Below are 25,833 nucleotides of genomic sequence, written 5' to 3' on the forward strand. Positions count from 1 at the left end.
ACCTTCATTCTGGAAAAAAAATGTGTAGCATTCCAGCACTGTGCTACCAACTTCAGTAATTTCTGTGACTGGTGTGTTAGTATCCTAAGCTTGGAGGCTTGCGGACCTCTTGATGAACTTGGCATGGATATGTCCAGATCGGGTGGTGGATTGTGTGATCTCCTTACACTCACATCCTGTAGCTTGTTCCAAATATTTTGTGGCCTATGTGATACCAACAGATTTAGCAGCTGTTCTCTCTAAGTTTGCTTATGATGGATTAAACTGAAAACTTGAAATGGCTGGCAGTTTTCACAAAAGGTTTTCCACACACACAACACATGCATGCATGTGGCATGCGTAGACTTACTAGGTTTGATCAGCGGTTCTTAAAAGACTGAGTATTACATTACAGAACTTTAAGCTTCCAGCCTAAGAATAACATATTTCCTTATTAGAATTAGAGCAGAGTTGATGACCACAATTCACATGCTGTCACTGGAAGAGTTGAATCATTTTAAGCCAGTTTACATTTGCCCCACAAAATGAGTTTATTTGTTGCTTTGCTCTTCTGGAAGACAAATCTGTATCTGCCATCTCATTACTCACAGTGACAACATGAACTGGCTGACAGTCTGTTATGAAAGTGATCAGTGTTTACTCCTCCATACTTCTGAAAGTCAAAAGAGTGTAATAAATGAATAACACAGGAGTAATTCTAGTGCTTACTCTAAAGTTGGCACATGGGCCAACCAACCCTAACCCTAATCCTCTCTAGCCTGTTGCTCCATGCTTGCATAAGGATCCTTGTGCTTACTCTGGAGTAAAAAAGACATAGCTGCTAGATGCATATTCAAAGCAGTGTTTATTTTCATTCTTAGAATAGCTGTAGGTATTAAAGTCCAGTGCCAGTAGAAGACATAAATGATTTACATTTTAAGTCAGCTTCTTGGGCTCCAGCTACCAGCATCCCCAACTATTGGCCATCCTGGCTGAGATTGATTGGAACTGTAGTGCAAAACTTAGGAAGAGTGCTGAATTAGGGAAAGCTGTCATAAATTGTCCTGTCTGAACTAGAAAGACTCATTTACCTCTCAGTAAAACAAATCTTTCCCACAACAAACACAGTTCTCACTGTGGTCAGTTATAAAGCTATGAATCTGACTCAAACTGGCTCAGACTGTTGGGCCATCTTGTGCAGTACTGTCTGCTTTGGCCCGCATGAGTTTTTCAAGGTCTTGGCCAGAGCCGTTTGCCAGCCCTCTCCCAACCTGAGTTATTAAAGGATCTCACTTATTAGAGATTCTGGCAGCAGAGTCTATAGCAAATCATGTGCTTCTGTCTCAGAAATGGTTGCTCTGGGACACATTCTGGAAGCAGGGTTGGCCGGAAAATCAGGAAGAATCCCTGTCCTCTTTTTTACAACAGGGTTGCTGAAATCCCTCAAACGCTGTTCACTAACATCAGCCAACTAGTACTGGACTATGTTGCTTGCTACTGTTTTTGAAGTCTCATGAATTTGCATTTGACAAAAAGCTGGGATAATGCAGAGCCTGAAACAGTATCTTGCTTCCATCTGGAACAATACGCGTATTGTTGTAGACAGTATTTTGTTTCACTTGGGTCTGTCCTTGAAATAATTGGAACTGAATTGCTGCAGTAAAATGGATCCTTTATTTCCATGGAAGCTAGCCTTTTGTCTACAAGGTGGAAGACACTTGTATTACTTTTGAAAATGTGTCTTTTCTCCACTCTTATTAGAAAAATGAGAATGGTAAAAAAAGAACATTGAGCATTTGTTTTCATGCTAATATTCCTAGAAATGTGAAAATCCGTTTTATGCTGGGAATATTGCAAAAGGCAACTAAGGCTTGAGCTCTGGCTTAAGTATTAAAAAAGAAAAGAAAGAAGATACGATTTTGTGTGCAGGCCTGCTTCACACATATTGCTCACTCATGATTTACTGCCTCCCAAGGTCATCCCCTGCTGACAGCCACCTCTAACTTAGTGAAACAACCCATGGACAACCCACAGTTCTGAGTTTGCACATAATGAATACCTCTGGTTTAAGCAACTCAAAGGTCCACAAAACAAGAGTAAACTGTGGGTTCTCTTCCTGTGTTTGTTGTTGTTGTTGTTAACAAGTCATGACTTGTTACCACAGCAGTATTCACACATCCCAACAACCCATACTGTAGATCAGTGTTATGTACTGAATAAGCCATAGAGAAAGAATCTAACATGCGCTGCCAAAAATAAATGGAAACAAAGCAGCATATACACAGAAGCCTGTTTACTGCAATGTTTCCATTCATGCATAGTTCATATTAGTCAACTGACTTGAGTTGAAAAACTATACTTTAAAATGTAAGAATCTTTATGTTGTCAAACAAATGAATGCTCAACAACTGTATGTTTTGATGTTTCCATTTTATTCAGGAGAAAAAAATGAAGGCTGTAGGCTGAGACCCTCTGCTGTCTAGACATAACTGAGACAGAGATCAATACTGGTATGCATATCTAAATTGTCTGGAAATTTTTATTATAATACCTGAAGAATAGTGCAGAATAGTGGCTCCATCTACAGTGTCTTGCAGAAGTAGTCACACACACAACACTGATTTTTCCACATTTTGGAAACCTGGAATTGAAAATGGATTTAATTAGCATTACTTCCACTTGATGTATACAAGATACACAACACTGTAAAGATGAACAATATTTTTATTGTGGCAAGTAGTTAGAAAAGCAAAAAAGTCACTTGTTGGTTGCATAATTATTCACCCCTGTTGCTGAATGTCTGAATAAACCCTAGTGCAGCCAACTGCCTCCAGCAGTCATATACTGTAAATCGCTAAATGGAGTCCACCTGTGTGCAATTGAGGTACCACATGATCTTAGATTAAATACATCAGGTTTCAGAAAGCTCAGTGTTTGTTGGACAGCAAGTCCAATCAAACAGCATCATGAAGATGAAGTAAAGAACATGAGAGTCTTTAGAATGTGAGGGACCAACTTCTGTTCGATCTTCTTGCATTTTATCTATACCTTTAAAGTAGTGGGTGGTCTTTCTGTTGTATTAAAAGAGGAGTGCTTGAGAATATTTTTAACTGCCTGCTCCCATGCTATCTTTAGAGTCTAAATTCTATCAAAGATCTTCAGTAAGGGAGAAAAGCCCTCAGAAGATTCTTCTCTATAGATTTCCTATATAATGAGGGGCTTCACCATGAGTTAATATATGTGAAGAGCATTGCAGAACTTGAGAAGCACAATATGACTATTGGAATCAATACTGTAAAGGTGTGAATCATGTTTGGAAGACCTTATATATACATAGTTATGCTTTAGAATGGTAAAAAGCATGGCAGATCTCTGTCTTCAACAGCAGATCACCAGCCATTAATGTTCTTTACATTAGTAAGAACTCAACCTTTGGGTTTCACATTTTAATTATTTTATAAATAGAATGCGTTCTTCTGTGTTGCTCACAGTTCTAAATTAGACGAAACACAAAGAGAGGAAAATGAGAATGGTGCCAGAAGGATGACATCCATTTTCTTGTGGGCAGGAGAAAATAAGTAGAAGCAATTGGGAATTATGACAGTTAGAAATGGAAGACATAGTTGTCTAGACTGGACTCTACTACATCATGTATTTTGTGAATCCATAGTAAAATCTTGTCCGTGCCCAGCCTAAGATCCAGTGATCTCATTGCAGTGTGTATGGGATTGCAGTGCTAATAATTCATTTTCTAAATTGATTTAAGAAACAGTAGTGAAAGAAGGAAAAATGGGTAGGATACTGGACGAAATACATTTTATGGGTTTGATGGAGGACAGAAGAGACTAAATTTGAAACAAGGGTGTTGTCGGAAGGACAGTTGGATCTGAAGTCTGTAAAACTATATGAATGCTATCATGAAATAAATACATGATAAAATTATTAGAGGGAGTATTCAGTCAAGTGTAAGAAACTGTAATCCAAAGTAGCAAACTTTCTTTTTGTTCATGTGCACCAAAGCTTTTCAAAGGAATGTACAAAAGCTTACATTTTTTCTCTTTATAATGGCAGCCTTAAGCAGTTGTGAAGGTAGAGGAAGAAATAGTAGGGTCATTTTCTTCCCTTATTTTCACTCTGTTCACTCTTCAAACTTCACATCAGTTTGAAGAATCCATGATCTGGAGTGACTGTGATTGTAAACTGCCATTCTGTGGAAGAACCAGCCCAGAATATCTTAATCATCCTGTCTGTACTTGATATATTGGTGTGATGATTCCAAGTGGTGCTCTAGAGTATACAAGACCAGACTGTTTTGACAGCCTTTCTTTCTGAATGAAAAGAACGAATATATTCAGTGAGGCTTAAGTGAGTAATTGTCCAATATGTGTCTCAGCAATCAAAAGGAAATTAAAATAGCGATGAACCTTATGATAGGTATCTGAAGAATCCTATCATATTCTTCATGGGTTTTAGAAGAATCACAGTGGAGTCATGCTCTTGTCCAAACTTGCAAGGGCTATATAATAATTACATACCTTCTCTAGTCATTTATGCTGCATCAAATTAGATTATAAGTCTTAAGATCTTTATTTCAGGACTCATCTTTCCTGTTCATTCCACTTGGGCAGGTTGTGTTTGGCAACAGAGGTAGTCACTACAATCCTGTACAAGAACGAGAATGTCATTTAGATGGCCAAAATCAGCCATCTAAATGCTGTGGAGAAGGCTTGGAGTGTGGAGGCAATCCTGGCCTCTGTGTTTCTTTCCATCTTCCAGTGAATGCCTGTACTTGTTCAGATAGAGAGGGTTATAGGCAGCCACATGGGTTGGTACCCAGACAGGTTTAAATCATTCTCAACTGAAAAACTGAAGCACCTGGGTAAATAAGGTCTTCACCCACTGCCTCAAATTGCACAATTACTTAAGTGCCAGGTAAGTCTCTCTAGGAGCCTGATTCCATTATCCGGGTGTACAACAGAAAAGGCCCTCTTCTAGTAGGTGTACACCCCACTCTCTCTGGTGTAAATTAAATAATTAAGTTCTACACATTAAAAGAGGATGGAAGAGGAGAAAGCAGTGCCTCTCCCACCATGCTTTAGAGCAGGGACAGACAAACTGATCCTCTCCAGGTATTGTGGGATAGAATTCCCAGAATTCTTGATCATTGGCCTTGTGGGCTGGGTGCTGCAGCCCCAAACATTTGGTAGACACCATATTGTCTGTTCCTAGTTTAAAGAAATGTCTGAATGCAATTTCTCCCTGTTTAAAGAGATGGAAACTTAGATTGCACTTGAACATGGGAAGATGTCTGAAATCTCTGGGGCAAAGGCTGGACTGGAAAGTGACATGTTATCCTCTGCCTGGCTTTCTCCACCAGCTCATTATTAATGAGCCGCACTGAAGCTGCCGCACTCTTGCTGTGTGGTGCCATTAGGCTTTTGTGGAATTGTACCAAATGCAACTTGAACCGCTGGAGCCAAAATGGACTAGACATTTCTTTCTCTGTGCAGTGGAACTCATAACCCTTTTCACAATATGACTGCTTCTCATTAGGCTCTAATAAGAAAAACAGCAAAAAATGGCATCGTGGGGAAAAGGAGAGACATCTTTCTATTTATAACTCTACTGTCAGAATGTTACAGCTGAATGTTTTCACACAAATGAGCTGTGGTATGTGTTACACAGCTTTCTTGAACACATACATTTCCTTCAGTAATGGTTTTGTTCTTTATTTATTATTTTTCTGGGCTACCCAACAGTTGATGTTTTCTGTTGTTAATCAGTCCTGGGTCTCTTTTCCATCCATCCGTCTGTCTTTGCTAGTCCAAAATATAATTGGAATAACTCTGTATCGTTAATGGCACTATTCAACTCAGCAGGAATAGACAAGATTGTGTCAGGATTGTGCTACGAGTCTTTGTGTGCTGTAGAAAATGTGTGCCTCCCCAGAGGAATGATGAATGAAATACAATTTTTGACAAATTCTGTAAAAAGAAATCAATGTTCTTAAAAATAGGGATATCTTTTACTACAATAGGAATATTGTACCTAGCACAGATATCATAAAGGGAAGATTAAATATATTAGTGTAGTTCTAAAGAACTGGGTGACACCTGTAGCTCTTCTGTCTTAGTAATAAGTTTTGGGATTTGAATACAAGAGTATTTTCCTATTTTTATGATTGCTCTGCCTGGATTGCTTGCTGAAAGCCCTAATATAAATAAGTACACGTTTCATTTTTTTAATGGGACTGTGCAAGAATGCATTTGCATTTAATGCATTCTTTAAGGATAATGACTAAGTAATGTTTTAAATGTTTAAATGTCTGATTCTACTTGTCTTAAAGATGGAAAACTTTGAGTAAAAAGGAGGCAGAATGCACAAAACTGTTGAAAGGTATATAAAATGAAGGGTAGACTGGGAACATTCAAAGGGTTTGTCAGAATTGAAGACATCTTAATTTCATAAACATGAAGGGAACTATTGTGTACTGCAGCGAAGCATCCACCAGTCCTGTTGCACTAACACAGCAGTGCAAACCAGTTTTATTTGGATGGGGAGGGATCTCCCATCCAGCCCTCTGCAAGGGAAGCCTAGTGCACATTGGACAGGACTAGATAAGCTTTGCCATGGCTTTGGGTGTCCTTTTTCCTGTAAGGGGAAGGACATAGGGTACTGAAAGCAGGAGAAGCAGCTAAGTCCCCTGTTCCATCAGAACCTGTTGGAAACAATTTTGATACTCTACTCTTCCCATATGACATCTTTAGAGTTGAACATCAGTGCTTCTTCCTAAGCCCACTCCTTTTAAAATAACTTCATGCATGATGAAGAGGTTTGGAGAATTTTGTGACCTTAAGTTGACTGAATTCACATATTGCCCTAATAGGTGTTTCAGAATTTTTCTTGTAGCCGACAATGGTATCTTTGTTTTTTGTGTAGTTGGCAGAATACCAAATTTAGCCACTACCATCAGGATCCTATAATGAATGAAAAGGATTTTATACCATCTGGAGTTCTGCTTCCAGCTACCAGTTAATGCTACCCAACTTAGATCTACTGGCTTTAATATACCAGGTGAAATTATCTTAACTTTAGTTTCACTTTCCCCCCACATACTTAGGATGGAAGTGGGTCCAAATAGCAGCTGCATTTTATATTTGAAGAATGGAAGAGAGAAAAAATTCAAAACCTCCCCATTTTGCTTTTGTTCCCTCCCCCCAGATCTTCCCATCTCTAAACAGTGGTTTGGGGGAAGATACAGACAGCAACTGTGGAAGGGAGGAACTAGGAAATTCCTCCTGCACACATGGAAGTCTGCTTGTCTGTCTCTGGATCCAACCAACTGTGGTTTGCCTGAACCCTGACCTGTGCATTAGCAAGTGTGCAGTCCCATTGTGCATGTCCAGTCCCTAGCAATGGCCTTTAGGTTGCTGCAGCTTTAAGCGTCTAATATATTACTAGCATTGGCAGCTGGATTCCAGAGTAAATAGTTCTCCACTTGCAAAGAGAGCCCAGTGGATAGGTACAAGTCTTCTTGAGAAACAGTAAGCGCCTTGGGGCAGGGTGGGTAGACATAGGCTTGCTTTGTTTTTCACTAGGCATCTATGATCCACCAACTGATGTCAGGTACAAATAATGTCTGAAGACACTAGACAGAACTGCACATGAAAGTGCTTCTGGGCATATGCTCAGGGCAATAATTTTGTTTTCAGTACCAGCACACTTGTTCTCACAGAGATCTACCTGGTTCTTCCCCACAAGCCTAATTTAGGAGGGGGGAGTATTCTTTTGTTGCTGTTGTTAAACAGCTGGGAACCTCTCATGGACAGCATGCTAAACCATCATCCTTGAGGATCTGACACCTCATCCTCAAAAAAGGCTCTTAAGGGCTCAGTCATGAAATAAGCCTTCTGTTACCGCACTGGAAGAACCCCAGGAGGTAGCTCCCCTGAATCCATGGGAGGCACCATTACAAATATCAGAGTCTAAGGTTTTGGGCAAGAGGATACTAGCATGTCAGAACAACTACCACCTTGTGTCAGTCTGAGACTGCTAAAACAGGGCCAGGTCCCTTCAAAGATCAATGCCTGAGTAGAGGTAGAGACAAAGTTGCCCATGGTTTCTATTTTCTTTGCTTTGCTTCTGGCAAAACGTGACCTAATCTGCTCAGGCTCTGATTTCCACCTGAACTCTGAAGTCCAAGAGTATCAGCAGAAACCATGCCTTATGCCAGAATCACTTGCTGGTCTACTGCAAATCATGTGGACATCTACCTGTTGATCCTAACCAACCTTCTGATGACCCTTGGCTTAAGAGACCTGCTGGATCAGGTTTGTGGGAGGGGGAGAGGGATTCTGCCTGGAACAGAGTTTGGATTAAAGCCATTTGTAAGCATAAAGTCACCCTGCATGGTATATCCATGGCAACTCTTTTAGACAAATGTCATTCTTACTGGTGATATATTATGAGCAATAATGATAATGTGAATATAGTTCTTACTAATGATTTGGACTTAGCAAAAATTGGGAAAGGTTTTTTCCCCCTCCCTCCACTTTTTTTCTTTCCTCTGTTCTTTTCAGTGAGAAAAGTGTGATACCTTTGCCTTTGTTAGGGAAAAAAATTGGCAACTAGGGTTGTTTTTTCAGCAAGTGTACAAAATGTTAGCATATATTCCATAGATGAACCATTTAGCTGCTGTGACACAGAAAAAAATGGCTTGGCTCTTAGCATGGCTCTTTTGTTCATAAAACCAGTGGGCGTTTTGAACCTTCTCAGTTACATCTTGTAAATCCTGTTTGTTTTACACAGGCTAATATGCACGTCATCGTGTTGATAGGTTCTGAGCCTTTGTTAACAAATACAAGCTTTCCATATGTGGATTCTGGATGGGTTAGAAAATTTTACTAATATAGCTTGTGATTTTTCAGATAGATTTTTCAAAAGAGGAGAACATATGCTTCCTCATTATGAGGGTACTGGGTTTTCTCTATGCCATGGTTTACTTGACAGAATTAAAGACTCAGGTGGTACTAGCCTCACAACACAAGCAACATTTCTGGATACTTGCAAGCATTTTTACTATTGTTCTTGTTTGCTACAAACAATCAGATGGTTTTCTGGCTGCACGTTTGAGTTATAAACATGTGTGGGGCATTCAGAATTAATGTTCTGTTACTTATAACATTTTTAATATGCAAACTTTTCCAGAGTATTGGCAGAGTGAAATGGAACAAAACAGGGGGCTGCGTATGAAACCATTTCCCCTTGCATTAAAATTTTTCCAGAGTGGAGTCAAGCATTTCTTCCTGTCCCTGTGTAGGACTGGAAATCTTAACTACATGATCTATTAGTGTAGCATATGGGAGCTCTTTAGGCATCTTATTTACTTCATTTGATTTTTTTATTTTTATTTAAAAATTGCCACCCTTCAATTTCACAGTTAAGAGAACCAGAAGATAGGGTAGATAAAGATGTTTCTGCCTGCTGCCAGAAGGACCTCAGCTTTGGCTCTCTGGGAGAATATGCCCCAATGAGAGGGTTTATTCTCTTGTTTGCACCTTGTTAAAGGTTTCCAGTACTTTGAAATTTGCTCAGCAATTGACTGGACCTCCGCACCCCTCCCGAGAATGTTACTGTTGTCAGTTCAGTAATGCTGAAAGAAAAATAACTGGGCAAAACCAGCTAATCCAGCTTTCCGGAAGCTGATGCCCTTCAGATGTTTTCAGCTACAAACCCCGACATTTCTGACTATTGGCTGGACTACTAGGTGGGGCAGGTGGGAGTTAAAGTCCAAAGCAACTGGAGGATAGCAGGAATGGCAAGTCTGAGCTAAACAGAAGCCCTCTTTAGAGCCCCTTGATTCAGTACAGACACAACCTCTGGCTTGTGATGTAAGGAAATACATTTGTCATTGGATCCTCAGTGCTGAAAAGGTTATACACTATAATAAAACTAAGTTGCATTCTACGTTTCACAGTTGCTTACAAATTATTTATGTTCACTTTGGCAAACTCACTTTCTTGATTCTCTCTTCTTAAGCTTATCTTTCACTCCTATGAGCATTTGTTTCAATATTACAGTGGACCATCTCTGTAATTTTATGTAAAGGAAGATTGCCATCTAGTAGTTTAATCTTTCCTATCTTATTCTCTTTAACTACTTCAGTATAAAAAGCTTGACTTACTTTATTGTTCATTTTGATTAGCTTTTGTTAGATAGGGTAGAAGTCCAGGAGAAACCTAACTTGTAGACTTGTTAGGAGAAACCTATCTTATAAATTACCTTTGAGGTTCAAACATCCTAAGGGATTTCTTATCCTTTTAATTTTTATTATTTTCAGGTTAACAATGTCTGCTCTGGGAACACTAATTTTTTCCATACTCTGTGTATCGCCTCATTGTTTTCAGCTAGGGAGGCAGGAGTATTTATGGATTTATATAATTGTGCATGAAGGTGGAAACAGATAAGAGGTTTTCTTTCCTTTCTCAAATATTAGAATGCACAATCATTTGATGAAATAGAAAAGATCGTCAAGCGTATGAGTGTTACACTAGAGACCAAGGCCAAGATCATCTACACTATTGTATTCCTAATCACTATGTATGGGGACAAAAGCCAGACAGTGAATAAATCTGACAAGAAGAAAATTGATGCATTTGAAATGTGGTGCTGGAGAAGAGCTTTGCAAATCTGGGACAAACAGGAAAATGTACAAGTGGATCCTAGATCAAGTCAGAACTTTCTCTACAAGCAAAAATGACAAAACTGAGGCTGTCATACTTTGGGCACATCATGAGATAGCAAAACTCCCTGGGGAAGAAAGTTGTGCTAAGGAAAGTTGAAGCAAGAAGAAGAAGAAAAGGTAGGCCAAAGATGAGATGAACTGACTCCATAATGGATGCTTCAGCCTTGTATTTACAACAGCTGAGCAGGGCTGTCATGGATAGGGCATTTTGGAGGGCTGTCATTCATAAGTCACCATAAGTTGGAGATTACTTGTTGGCACATAGCAACAAATGACAAATGTCACCTGTCCTCACATTGTTCCCTCTGAAGTAAGCGGCTGTTCTCACAGTAGCTGCAGATACGGGGGAGTGGAAATACACTTTCTCAACACCAATGTATTGTTTCATTTTGTAATATAAAAGTTGGGGGTTGCATGGTCTTCAATGGGCAATTAATGCACAATATTTTTATTAGAGACATGCCCCCAGTGTGGACAAATCAGACTAAAACTTATTTCCTGATATGGACTAGCACAGCCACCTTGGGCATGTATCTTGCGACACTGTCAAGTTGAATGCCAGCACTTCAAAATTTACCACTACATTGATGGACATTAAAGGCACCAGAATGCAAGACTTCATTTCAGAACTTTGGATCAAGTTCTGACTTAAAAAAAAAGAGTTATTGTTTCCAAATGGAAACAAAGGAGAAATTGCCAGGGGCCTATCCTGATGGACAGTTTAATGCTTATCATGGCAAATTAGCATGGCAAATGGGTGACATTGAGAAGTGGGGCAAGATGAATTGAGGAAGCTCTAACATGGAGTTCTGCACCCATAGATTAGACTAATTCAGAGAGGCAGCATCTATCAAAGGCTGATGGCTCTGTGGAGTCTACTTCAGAAGGGATAATTCCACTGAAGACCAGCTGCTGGGGACCAGACAGAGGAGAGGCCTGCTATTATTATATCTGCATTATGGGTTTTCCATGGATCCAACAGGGTTATGTTTATGCTGCCTGTCAATTGAGTGAGTTTGTTTCACTTGATACATATCATCATGGTTGCAGTATTGATTGCTCAGAAGAAGGTTATATGAACCAGGCTAGCACACAAGGATAATGGGCAGCCATTTGCGTGACTGTGGCAGATGGATAAAGATGACTTCAACAGAAAACCCACACAATGTATGCACCCCTTTATCTTACACCAGGCATGTCCAAAGTCCGGCCCGGGGGCCAGTTGTGGCCCGTTTTCAAATTGCAAGTGGCCTGCAGCCTCTTTTCCCCGCTGGCTCAGCCTGTCACTCATCCCCACCAGCCGGCATTTTTCCTTTCACCACACAGCGGTTCCTGCAGCTGTTCCCTGCTGCCTCCTGCTCCTTCAAGGCTGGTGGTTATATTTCACCAGAAGATGGCAGTAGACCTGAGTCAGCACTCTCACCGCGTGACCCTTGTGACACAAAGCTTGTGTGCCCATTTCTAAAATGGCGACTGTAACTAAAAAAAGGAAAGTTGACAGTGAGGGCCGCCGCTTCCAGGACAAGTGGAAATTGGAGTATTCTTTCACTGAAATACGAAACAACTGTGTCTGCCTAATTTGCCAAGAGGCTGTGGCTGTTTTCAAGGAATTCAATATCAAGAGGCACTACCAGATGAAACGTGCTAACTACAACAAGCTAACTGGGAATGAACACGGTGAAAAATTGAAGGAACTGGAAGCTGCTTTAACGGCACAGCAGCGCTTTTTCACAAGAGCCCATGAGTCAAATGAAAATGCCACAAAGGCGAGCTACGAGGTGGCAACGCTGATTGCCAAGCACTGCAAACCTTTTACTGAGGGTGAATTTATTAAAGACTGTGTGATGAAAATGGTGGAGAAAATTTGTCCTGAGAAGAAGCAAGAGTTTGCCAATGTTTGCCTGGCTCATAACACTGTGGTACGGAGAATTGAAGACGTTTCATATGATATTAAGAGACAGTTAGAGGCAAAAGGAGTGGAGTTGGACTTTTTTTGTTAGCCTGCGACGAAAGCACGGATGCATCTGACACCGCTCAGTTATTGATTTTTTTGAGAGGAGTGGACAATGACATGAACGTGAGTGAAGAGCTACTTGACCTCCAGAGCCTTAAGGACCAAACAAGAGGAAGAGATTTATTTGTTTCTCTTTGTTCCGCCGTAGATGACATGAAACTACTGTGGAATAAAGTCACTGGGATTATTACGGATGGCGCAACTGCCATGGCTGGCGAGCGAAGTGGATTATCAACCCTAGTCTGTAACAAAGTCAGCGAAGAAGGAGGCAAAGCTGTAAAACTCCACTGTATTATTCACCAACAAGTTCTCTGTGCCAAACATTTGAAATACGATCATGTTATGAAACCGGTGATGAAGGCTATTAATTATATTTGCTCCAAAGCCCTGTGCCATCGCCAGTTTCTACTCAACATCCAGGCTGAATACAGAGATGTTGTGTATCACAAGATAAGGTGGCTCAGTCGGGGTCTGCACTGCAGCGCTTCTACTTTTTTAGGGAGGAAATCGGACAATTCTTGGCAAAAAAGGGACAACTGATGCCAGAGCTATCTGATCCTATTTGGCTGGCTGATTTTGGATTTTTAGTTGACATAACACGACATCTGAACGTGCTGAACACAAGCCTTCAGGGGCAAAATGCAGTGGTAAGCCAACTGTATTCACATATCAAAGCCTTTGGGACCAAGCTGCTACTTTTCCAAAGGCACCTGTCACAAACGCAGCCCAATACTACACATTTCCCATCGCTGCAGGAAATAATGACCAGTTTTCCACAGAACAATATGAGCGCGCAAATAAGGAGGTATGAAGCAGACGTCTCATCTCTGAGGAGTTTCAACAGCGCTTTCAGGATTTTGCACCTATTGAAAAGGAGATCATGCTTTTTTCATCTCCTTTCTCTGTGGACCCTGATGACGCTCCAGACCACCTGCAGCTGGAGCTCATTGAGCTGCAGTGTGGCGCCGAGTGTCGCAGTCGGCACCAACAGCTCCCTCTTGTCAACTTTTACCGCCAGCTGGATAAAGACAGGTTCCAAGAGATTCGAACATTTGCTAAGAAAATGCTGAGCTTGTTTGGTTCGACATACTTGTGTGAGAAGACATTCTTAGTTATGAACATTAACAAGAACCGTGTGAGGACGAGACTAAGTGACTTACACTTGCGTGACATCTTGAGCATCAAAACCATTGTTTTTGAGCCAGACCTGGCCTATATAATGCAGTTGAGATCTCAGTATCACCCTTCACATTAGTGCAGTTATTTGTTTAGCCTTTCATAAAATAGTTCATTTGCATTTAATGTTAATGGTCCATGTCAGGCTGAATGGTTGGCCCCCACACATTTTCACCTCACCAAATCTGGCCCTCCTTGCAAAAAGTTTGGACACCCCTGCCTTACACAGTTGCTTTATTTTCTAATGGAAGGCATTCAGGAGTTGCCAGTCTGCAGGAGCAGGCAATTGACACTATTACTGTGAAAGAAATCAATGCTTAGCACAAAATAAACTTTCTACCATTAGTATTACAATACATTTCTATACTGCTCATAGGTGAACCTCTTTGGGTAGTTCACAACATTTTAAGTCTCATATCGGATTTGAGCCAGGCCCAACCCTGCTTAGCTTCCAAGATTAGGCAGGAGTAGGCACTTCAGGCTATGCAGAAGCTAGAATAGCAGCAAAATAATCTAGCACAGTGAGGCCTGGAATGATAATGGCTTTTCTCCATGGATGTGTTTCACCTTTCTTTAAAGCATCATGTCGCCATTTAGTTTTGGTTTGTTTCTTTTGGGGATTTTTTTCATACAAGCTGTTAATGTCTTCTGTTTAAGTATACCACCTTTTAGGTTTCTGAAATGTTCTCACATACAATTCCTGTGGGCTTCTCACCTTTCTGCTTTAGTGGAAGTGTGGCAGTCTAGATGCACATCAGACGACCATTCATTTTATGATTGAAAGCTGTTTTCTGTGAACTGGAATGCATTTGAGTGGGCACATTTGTGTAAGAGCTATTGATATAAAGGCTGCTCAAATCACTCAGATTCTGAGCAGAGTCATGGTATGTTTGTGTACATTCTTTTGAAAGCAACTAAATATAATTTCAAATCAATGTGTTTTAAGGTTGCATGGAATTTGATTTGCTGGTTAATTCTTTTTACAGCCAGTTAATTCTTTTTACGGCCATAATATTCATGATCCCTTGAATATGGTTACAAAATAGGGACTTTCACTATTATGTTCTTCCTTTCCTCTCTTAGGTGTACTCCTTCTTCAAGTTCTAGGTGTGAATAATGGTTAACGTTAAAATTATGGTTAGTGTAAATTTTTTAAACCATGTTGAAGACTTGACCCAGTTTGCATGTCTGAAGGAACCCACTGTTTGTTAATCATTCATACTGAAGTAGAAGTGAGTATACTGGCTCCCACTGAGTTAAACAATACAGAGATACTTCATCTAGGTTGTGTATTGTGATGTCTGAACTCAGGATCAGAGGTTATTGGAGAGGACAACTCAGACTTGAAACCCATGAGCAAACCCTGGGCTACAAGTCTGGGTTTTTCTTTTTGCCAGCAACCTCCTATTCTGGGTTTGGAAACTATGATGAAACACTTAGGTCAAGGATACTTGTTTAATTTATTGGGAATGGTCTAAGAAGCAGGAAATAATGTGCTTGCTCCAGCTTGTTCATGTCCAGGGTTTGTTTAAGCCCTGAGTATCCATGATACATAAACTAGGCCAGGAATTTTTATCATCATGAAGCTAGGATAGAGCAAGGCCAATGCCTTTTGATTTCAATTTGGTGGTAGATATCAAATCAGTGTTGTGAAGTGCTTAATAATACTGGGCTCGGACCCAGAGATTCTAGTCCCCACTACACCATGAAATCTCGTGGGTAACTTTGGGGCAGTCATAGGCTCTCAGCCTAACTGACCTCATAGGGATGTTGTTATGAAGATAAAAGAAATGGCAAGAACCTATCTATCATCCATCCATCCATCCATCTATCTATTAGAAGCTTTTCTATCCCATCCCCTACAAATGTTTCAGGAACTGCCTTGTAAGCTGCCTTGGGTTTCTTGGAGGTGGGGTATCAATGTAATGTGATGTGAAAAGAGGGAGGAATGGTATCCAACATTAGGCAGCATGATTAACAGTAACCCATGAATAGGTAGTGGTGGCAGCTCAAAAGTAAGAATAGCCAAATCTTGCCATGTCTTTTAACTTTGGCAGTGTCCAGGGCTTGGAATATAAATGCTCACAATACTTATTTTCCAATTGTCTAGAGGTTTGTTTAAACCCTGTTCCATATCCTACACTAATACTTAACAGATTTGCCTAAGGAGGTGCCATCCAAAGGTGTGAGTGTGACTATTTCCTATAATAGCACATACTTGCAAATTAATGTTGTTGTCTGCATGATCTCTTTCAAATTGCTTTGTAGGAAAGACTTATCATGACTCCCTGATGAATAGAATTGTATTTTCGCCTGGAACAGCTAGGGGGTTAGCTAAGCTAACACATACATGTGACGGTTCAGAACACTGTAATGAAGCAGCCCATAACAGCAGCCCATAACATAGATATTACAAAGCAAAGGCGAGTTCTTAACTCCTTAGCCTTTATTGCAGATTTAACTTACAGATCATGGCCTTGTTTTGTATATTATGGTGTCCTCTGTCCAACCAGTTGTGACTTAACAGCAGAGCAGTACAAGGAGAAAACAGCATTTATTCATTCAAGACAAGCAAGAGTTGGCAACTGTTTGCTTGGTGTTTCCAAGTGAATAGATTGATTCCAATCCTGTCAGAGCCTTGACTTTCTTGGTGGTCTTAGGAAAATCATTGCTTATCATATTCAATTTTCCATTGGTAAAATAGAACGTTACACAATTGTTGGAGAGGCGAATGAAAACTGACTTCTAATGCAATGCCTACTAAAATAAACTGTCACTTATCTTCACTGTTACTATATGTGGTCATACTTAATTTGTTTTCTTAACTGATCTTAGTAACACCTGGATTCCAACTCCAAAATGCTGAAGGAAAACCTTTACCATAGATCAGGGTGAACAACTTCAGAAGGTTCAGGGGCGATTTTCACCCCATTGGAACACTTATGCAGATTTCTGGAGGGGGGAATTGCTGGTTTACTGCCAAATTGGGAGTAAACTCCTAAGCAAGCCTAAAGCATTGCATTCTCAGTGAGTGGATTCACAAGTCATGGCAAGTAACCCTACATGGTTTCCACAGTTCCTTTTTGTTTCCCCTGGCCTGGATGTTTGACTCAATCCTCCTGCCGTTGGCATGTTTACATCAGCCATCATACCTGAAATGCGATCCTACACTGGCTGACTGAAACTGCTCCTGCAGCTGCTGCTCTTTCCAAGGGACTCTATGGTAGATTCACATCAGGACCATGGAAACCATGATGCCTGGTTTGGACAACCAGAGGAACCATGGTCAAGCCTGGAAACCATAGAACTGACCATTGTTTCTTATCATGCTTTCTAAAAACGAAATGAACCATGCTGAAATACCATCACAGGTTTCCGATAACACAACAGACAATCCTACACAAGGAATCACTTAGCTTTTTCTGTCATGTTAACTCATCCACTGTTTCGAAGCAAGATTTGACCATTTTTGGTTTCCATAGCAGTTTATCCCACTTAGGAGAGTGGGGATATATTGTGATGTTCTAAATTTTAGGGTTTGCTTAACTCCTGCAGACCTTAATGGTCTTCAGCTATCTCACCTAGATACCTTGTTAATTATCCAGAATCACGTGGGTCACTTGTCTGTATCCTTAAACTGAATCCAGAAATCAACTTGTCACTGCCTATTTGCAGTTTATATGGTAGCTGATCTGGATGTGAAACACAAACATTGTTCTGGTTTGTAGTATTTTTCCTGCCACTGATTAAACCCTGACTGAACAAATCTAAGGTTCAACATTCGAAAACAAATCCTTCAGATTTAACGTTAATGAAGAAATAGGCCTTTTGGTGCTAAACATTAATTTACTTGAATAATATGCAGCCTACTAACACCTTTAAAAGCACTTAGCACTCTAAAAATATATTGTACTGCACAGATAATGAATTTCCAATTTTGTTGCTAATGTTGTTTTGTTTGTATCCTACTCCTCTGACTCAGAACACCAAAGGTTTTCTAACTTTTGGGGTGGGATGAGGGATCACTGAATAACCCAAAAAATAAAAAAAAATGTGATATTGGTAGATGCTTAGCTGATGCTGTCATAGGCTTTGTGCATTACATCTGTAGTTCAGTGTAGGGAGGAAGTAAAGGTATGCACCTGTGTAGATCTGATGGTGTGAAGACTTTGCTTCTAGGCTCTTCTCTTGAGAATATTTAATAGTCATCCAGTAAAGGGCAGGTACAAATGGAGTGGATAATATGGCTGCTATCTACAAGATATTTATAGTGGCCATTTTAATTGATACTTAGGTAAGTTGCAGCTCTCCAAACATTTGGTATGAGTGTAACCTATTTTGTGTGATGAAGGACATTTGTTTTATGTCTAAGATCCTACCTGTGATTTAACCTACTTTTCCAAGATGTGTTAGGGTAAAGCAGCACAGAATCCTCCTAGGGTTCCTAGCTGGGGGAAGGAAAGATGGTTGCACCCTGACCCATTTTGTAAGGATACTTCTCTAGGAAATTTGCTATCTATGTTTGTTTCCTTGGGAGAAGCCTTTGAAAAATGTTTCTTCCCCCAAATTTTCAAAAGGTAAAAGGTTTGATTTTTAACTAACTTCCCTGGGATTCTTTACTTTATTAATTTATTTGTTAGTTTGTGTAAAGCAGTTATATACCATTTGATTGGTCTCAAAATGGTTTACAAAATGTAATTAAAGTATACAAACTACAAAAATTAAAACAATTTAAAACAGAGTCACCTGCAATAAAACACCTCTATACACTCTTTTTTGCAGGCATATACAACAATAGACAGGCCATACAGTACAATAAATAATAACAACCATTCCACATGTAGCAGACAAATTAAAAGTCAATATAAAACCAGGAAATCAACAATTAAAATGACAGGAAAATAAAAACATTTTAACCTGGCACTGGAACAAGTATAGTTTCAGTGCCAGGCATATTTCTCTGGGGAGCTGATTCCACAAGTGGGGTGCCACAGCTACCCTCTTTATTTCCTTCAGGGGTGGCTCATGGAGAACACCCTCCATAGATGATTTAAGGGTCCAGGTAGGTGTATTTCCCCCCACCCCATTTCTCCTCTTTAATTCACAAGGGAAAGGTGCCAATTTGATACTGCTGGAGTACTTTCCTAGAATAAATAATCCCTTTTAAGGTAAGGTTGCACATAGTTTGCAGGCAGAGTATAAATTGATTCTCCTCTAATAAATAAGATCTGGGTTTAAATAAATGTCAATTAGAGGTGATGGATTTATTCAGTCTGTTTTACAATGATTAATGGTCTTGCACAGAAAGGGTAAGTTTAACATATATCTGCAAGATTTTTCATTGGGCCATCCTCTATTCTCTGGGTGAACACATTCATGCATTGTATAGAATTCTTAAGTAAGAATTCTGAATAATTTGATTCTCATCTGACTTGTATATATTAATCTTTGGGTCAGGCAACACAGAGACTTAGAGAGGAATGTGGCTAATCTCCTTTCTCTTTCTGCTATATATGTGTCAGGTGTATTTTCTAATTAATGTAAATGTTTGAGAGCATGTTTAGATCACTTAGGGTACATTTCTAAGGGATCTGGGATTTCTAGAGCTTTTTTACGTCTAATCATGTGTAGGACTGTGCTCTTACTCTGCAAACCTGTGCTCCTAGGAATATATCCTATTGGATTTACCACTTCCTTCTGATTAGATTTGCATAGGATTGCATCCTTAGACTCCAGTTCTATGCACACTTAAGCACTACACATTCACTCACTGACTTGGCATCTAAATAGTCAGTCTTCATTATCCTTGAAGATCTTATTTCTTTCCTTACTCCATGTTAATTAAAATATTAAGACAAGTCATGAGCACACTGAGTTGCATTCATAGTGCTCGAGTTGACAGCTGTTTGCTAATTAAGCCTTTAGCATATTTAGTATTCTACATTAGTTAGTTGTTGAAGACAGTTTAATGTTTCTTGTCATATGGAGATGTGGATGCAATTAAGGGACACTTTAAATTGTACAGAAAGGTTTGGATCATAATCATGATGAATAATATAGTTGTATAACTTCCATAGTTCAAGTATTTCCTTACATGGCTCTTATGTTTTGGACAGCCAGCTAATGAATTTACAGTATTTACAGCTGCTGGTTGCAGATGTCAGTAAGACTTTTCTCTTTGAATTGGAACAGGAAATAGCAGCTTCTCTTTCAGCAATACACTGAAGTAAATATTTTGGTGGCTACTAAGAAGTGCTGTATAGAGTATCTCTTGGTGAATGGACAAAATGTAGCAGCACAGTTCATTCATGTTCACCACACCTACAACCTTACAATGACCTTGCTCAGTTGACTGTGGCACCTCTCTCCTCTTGCACCCGTCTCCTTACCACTGTTTACTGCTCTTCTGAAGTGGAACCATGTCAGACTGGGCCAGTGTGACTATGTGTGGTACGCCCTTTTGACATCATCCTTTTGCCTCAGCACAATATCCAAGTCAGGCTCAGAGATTTCCTTGGACCCTCAAGCCCTTTAATCCGCTCTTGCTGGCCATGCACAGCCCTCTCACAGAGCATTTCTCCTTTTCCGCTTCCCTTTTGTAGCTCTTTCTATAGCTCACGCTGTTTTTACAATGTGTTTAGCAATTCTCTTTTAGCATGTGAATCTATGTCTGCTGCTCATTTGTCCACAGACATACCTATTTGTATTTGTTTTTCCAATGTGTTTAGTCTATTTAGAGTAATCAGGAAAGATTAATGTGCTCACACAACCTTCTTTTCCCTGCATGAATCCTGAATAGCAGAGATACAGAACCCATTAATGAACGTTTTGAGCCTGTGGCATGCCAAATGCCAGACTGCACCTCCTCCTTTTGAACACAAATGCCTGTGATCCAAGGGGATTACAGCTCCCATTATCCTCTACTAGCATGGCCCTAGATGTGACAACAAATCTGTAGGACAGGGGTGGGTGATCTAACCATTCCTATAAACAATTCATAAATTGGGCTCTATCCTGAAGATTCATAAAATATTCTCTTGATTTTTTTCTTCCTCTGAGTTTGTGATACGTTTTTGATCATTGACTGGTAGGCATCCTTTCACTCTTACAGAGATTTTGAATTGTTTTGTTCTATTCTGGCAACATGTACTTAGGGCTGCTGAAGTGGTTGTAGAAATCAATCATTTTCTTAAGCATCAATCTCAATAGTTACATAATCAGAAACAGTTAATTCTTCATTTAATGGAATTTGTTGTTATTCACCTTTTGTATGTATAAGAAACTAGTGAAAAAAAGTGCATTTTGGGAAGGTGTGAAAGAAGAGAGTTTCTGTTGGACTACTATCCATCCCACTGCATAATGTTCTATTCAGACTGCTGAAGGGATGGGGTCGAAGAAATGCACATGGTGGGCATGTCATGAGTGGAGCCGGCTGGAGCTGGTGGTCAGACTAGAGGGCCTGGGAGGCCCCTTCTGACTTGCTCTGTTTCTATGTTTCTATGAACGTTGTACAGCTGCTGGTGTTTGGGGATTTTACCATCCACACTGAGTTGTTTTCTGGAGTAGCTGGGAACTTCATGGTTTCCATGGCAACCATGAGCACATTTCGCATTAGACTAGACTCAACGTATGTGGCAAGCCACAGGATGTGGAACAATAAAAGGCTCCCATCTCCATGGGGAGCTGCTGCCTTGCCACCCCCCCCCCCAAATAATGGAGTTCTTCCACAAAATTTCAAACAAATGTTTTTGATACCTGCAGGGTATGAGTCAAAAGGGGGAAAGATGCAAAGGAGAAAAATGGCTCCTAGACCTCTCAGTGATCCCAACTTTATGTTTAACAGATAAAGTCACTCTAAAATACAAGCTAAAGACATGGACAAATTATTTGGAGGACATATTCCATGTATCTGCATATTTGCTCATCCTGGCCACTGAAGTTTGCCAAGGCCTGGGTGTGGAGTATGGGTCATGGAGGTGTGAGATTGTAACATTTGTAGATGTTTGTATAGTTCTGATGGCAGTGCTTGTAGAACTGGGTCCACTTTTCCCATAATACAGGATTCAAAGGTGGTTGACTTAGATTCTGATTCAGAAGAGAAAGAAGAGACAGGGTTGGAATTTGTAGCTAAAATGTGAAGGCCAATGATAAGCCAGGCAGTTGCTGAGAACCAGACAGTTTCAAGTTGAGTTGGGAAATCCCAGAGAGCAAACAAAGATGAATCGGATAGACCTGCTATAATTAGTCCAATTATAAAATGTCAGGTTATAAGGGGAGACCAACTGAGAAAGGTCAAATGTTCCCTGCAATTTACCATTACTGTCGTGATCCACCTTGAAGGTGGAACCAGTTCTTTGTGGTTTGGAAGGGAAAAAAGCATTCTTTTTGGAATCAACTTTGTCTTATTAAGCCACATATCCTTAATAGCCAATATTCTAACTTTCACTTGTTTCTGTTGCTATTGCTATTCTACAATACTCTTCTTCTGTACTGTAAAGTCAGGGAAACTGGTCAGCTTTAACGTAATGAAACCTTTTGTAAGAAAGCTTTTTTGCTGATCTGCTTGAAAAGAGGTGAATAGACCTGTCCCAGGCAGTGGTGATCATACTGTCCGCCTTTCTTGCTGCAACTGAACGTAGTTTCCCTTGTTTTTCTTACAGAAGATGACGGTGTAAAGGCAGAAGCATTGCTTCATTCTGGCCTTTGCTATATAGTAACTTCAGTTTGTAAAGAATTAAAAGAAAGCTCAGCAGCACTTTGTTGTATGATTGACAGTGGTAGGGGTGCATATATGCACTCAAAAAGCTCCCAAAATCACTCCCCCCCACACACACTCACACGCTTAACCTCTTAATAAACTCAGGCCATTTGATAATATAGTTCTGGGTTTTTGGCTTTGGTTTGTACTCTGCTAGTCCATCCTCCCTTGATCTGGAGAACTGCCCAAGAAGGTATAGCTTTTGGGGCCTTTCCACACTCCTTTATGGGGGTACTCTTATTATTTAAACATTTGCCCCACTATAGATGGTGGAGCATCTCTATGAACATCTTAATTTTTTCCTGGAAAGGGGTAGGCATGATGAACTGATGTCCAGCCCATGTTTCCATTGTGTTTATGCCAAATGTACTACATAGATGTAGTCACTGTGGTTTTATATATCTGCTGCTGTCACTTCAAGTAACTGAGTATCTATTGTTACATGCTTTTATTACTGTTCAACAAGCATCTAGAGGTGAAGCTGATTTTTTTTTTTTTTTAAAGAGGATCGATATTAAATTACCAAAGGCCTGTGTGTCAAATGACAGGTCTTTCTAGGACTATCACTGCAGCACCTGAAAACAAATGCAACTAACCTTTTAAAATGTGGCTTTGTGTTTAATAACCTAGATGAATGATGCATGAACAATGCATTCAGTTATATGGAAACCGGTGGGGCGGGGTGCTTTGTTTTGTTAACAGAGCAGATAAATATGTAAACAAGGTGACTTTCACCATCAGATAATATGCAAACCTGTCCAGCTGACCTGTGTGTTGGAAAAAGAGCTGTTGTAAAGAAAATCATAGTGCTACATCTCCTGTTGATATGCAGCCTGCATCACAAATCGATCTCTTTCAACATTGTGTGCAGGTTGAAACTTGTTATTCATTCCTGATTTTCTAAGGATCAGTGCTATGAGCATTATAACTGTGTTCATGAGAGAATAGTTCTGCAATTCATAAGGATCTCCCCTTGAATCTGCACATTGGTGCATCTGTGCATACATACTCTGCTGGCAGTGATTCTTTGAGGGTTTTAGGAGGATTTTTCTACCAGCTGAGTTTCTAAGTGAGGAGAGAGCTTCTGTTGAGCTGGATAATTTCTACATGTAGTCTCTTCTCTTCCTTAGCTGTGTAATTCAAACAGCCAACCAAACAATAAACATGAGGCTTGTAAAATATGTGCATCTCAGGAATTGTTCAGAGGTACTGAGATTAGCAACCCCAAAGCCTTAACACTGAGCAAGAACATTGCTGAGAAATGCTGAGAATCTCCTTCTAGGCCTCCAGTGTGCTTTGTCAAATGGCAATTCAGCATGCCCTCCTAGATGGCTTCAGAAAATGTGGAAAAACATGAGGTGTCGTGGTTGAAAAAGTACTGTTCTCTCACGGCAAAACTTCTGAGCAGTGCATTTGAGAAGGCTGTCTCTTCCTGCCGCATGAAGGCATGGCTTAATTGTCTGTTTTGTCACCCAGCATGACAAATGGGGAACAGTAAGATTCTCTTATGGCAAGGAAACCACTTCTGGCTGTAGGTGTGGGGTAAAAGCAGTACTGTATCCCGAGTGCCAAAAGGCTTGCGGCTTGTTGCCAAATGTGCTATTGCTTGTGGCAAAAGAGGGAAGAGAATGAGAAGGGCCCTTCCATGGGAAAGGTGGTAAAGCTTCCTTCTGCCAGTGCTAATTTAGCTGATGCCTACCTGCTGCTTGGTAGGTAATAACTGTGCTAAAGAGATTGTCTTCAGGGCTGCATCTCCCTGTGCTTTCCATGGAGAGTTTCTTAGGCTTCTGTCCAGGAGGAGCCTGAACTTTGCCTAGAAACCTGGGCAGCTTTTGCCTATCAGTGTGGACAATATTGAGCTGGATAGAGCTCAGTTGATAGTCCCAGATACTGGTTTATGCATATGAAAGTGTGGGCAGTCATTTGCTTTATGGGATATTTGCATTTCACAACAGGACCATGGACAACAAACTTAGTCTGAGATTAGCAAATCTTTCCTAGTACCTTCCTGGTCTTGATGAGCCAGTGATTGCTTTCTGCTTGTTGAAGTATTACATGTGCTTCCATGCACATCCTGTCTCTGCTTCTGCTTTCTTGTTCGAGGTTGGATTGCAGCAATGGACTAATGTCTCTCTCTTCTCCTAGGTGCCTACTGATGGGAATGCTGGCCTGTTGGCAGAGCCCCAGGTGGCCATATTTTGTGGCAAACTGAATATGCATATGAATGTCCAGAATGGAAAGTGGGAATCTGATTCTTCTGGAACCAAGAGCTGCATTTCAACAAAAGAAGACATTTTGCAGTACTGCCAACAAGTAAGTTTCTGATTAAACATAACATCATCATCATTATCAAACATCAGCCACCAAGGCTTCTTCCTTTGAGAAGAAGAATCTCAAAGGAATAATAATAATAAGAAGAAGAATCTTCTTGTAAAAAGAAGAATTTGAAGAAGAATCTTCTGTAAGCTTATTCCCCTGAATTGACATGTTTCTTTGTTCCACTTTGTGTGAGTTTCTCTAGCTGAGGCTGTGGGCAGTGTTATGCCTTTAAATAAGGAAAGGTGTTCAGTCTGCCATGGTTAATAGGTTTCATAGCTCTTCTGAAGATAAGAAGCCCTCTTTGGATTAAAGAGTCTCTAGTTTATGTCAAAGCAATGCCAAGAGATGGAGATAAGGTACTCCAGATGTCATACTTGGACATAGTGTGTTGAGTTACAGCTTATTACTTTCTCCTGTACAAAAATTGTGTGTGTGTTTACTGCAGCTGGTTAGCCTTTCAGAGCAAACTAAAAAATGGGTTGTTGAAGGATGGCTTCTTTAAATTTTTCAAATTCAGTGAGAATGATTGTATAATATGAAACAATGTATTAATAGTTGTTTTGTGTAATGGAATTTCCAAAAATGGCCCTCTAATGAAAAAACTAATTCTGTGCAACTTGCTGCAACACACAGCTGATTTCCCTCCTGCCTTGTATTTCTAGCTGGTGTTTCATTTGTATGAAATGAAGAAACTGGGTGTGGAGTCTGGATGTCTGCTCTTCCAGCTCTCGGTGTCTTCAACCTTTTCAAAAATTCCCTAAATCTACTGCTACTCCAGCAAGTGGAGTCATTAATCCCTCCTTTTTGCAACTCCCTTTTGGAACTTTTATTGCTGCAGTTACT

At 40.1% G+C, this 25,833-nt stretch overlaps 1 protein-coding gene across 4 annotated transcripts in view; it reads left to right on the forward strand.

Annotated features, from left to right (window-relative positions):
- The window catches only part of LOC123029243 (amyloid beta precursor protein), a 145,731-nt gene that overhangs the window by 19,138 nt on the left and 100,760 nt on the right, over positions 1 to 25,833 (forward strand). For all 4 annotated transcript variants that reach the window (XM_044441927.1, XM_044441929.1, XM_044441926.1 and 1 more), the window contains exon 2: positions 24,817 to 24,984. In XM_044441927.1, the coding sequence (XP_044297862.1) occupies positions 24,817 to 24,984 (168 nt within the window). The remainder of the gene's footprint in view (positions 1 to 24,816; positions 24,985 to 25,833) is intronic.

Source organism: Varanus komodoensis, unplaced genomic scaffold, assembly GCF_004798865.1.
Source record: "Varanus komodoensis strain SLA01 unplaced genomic scaffold, ASM479886v1 scaffold4, whole genome shotgun sequence".
Lineage (NCBI taxonomy): Eukaryota > Metazoa > Chordata > Lepidosauria > Squamata > Varanidae > Varanus > Varanus komodoensis.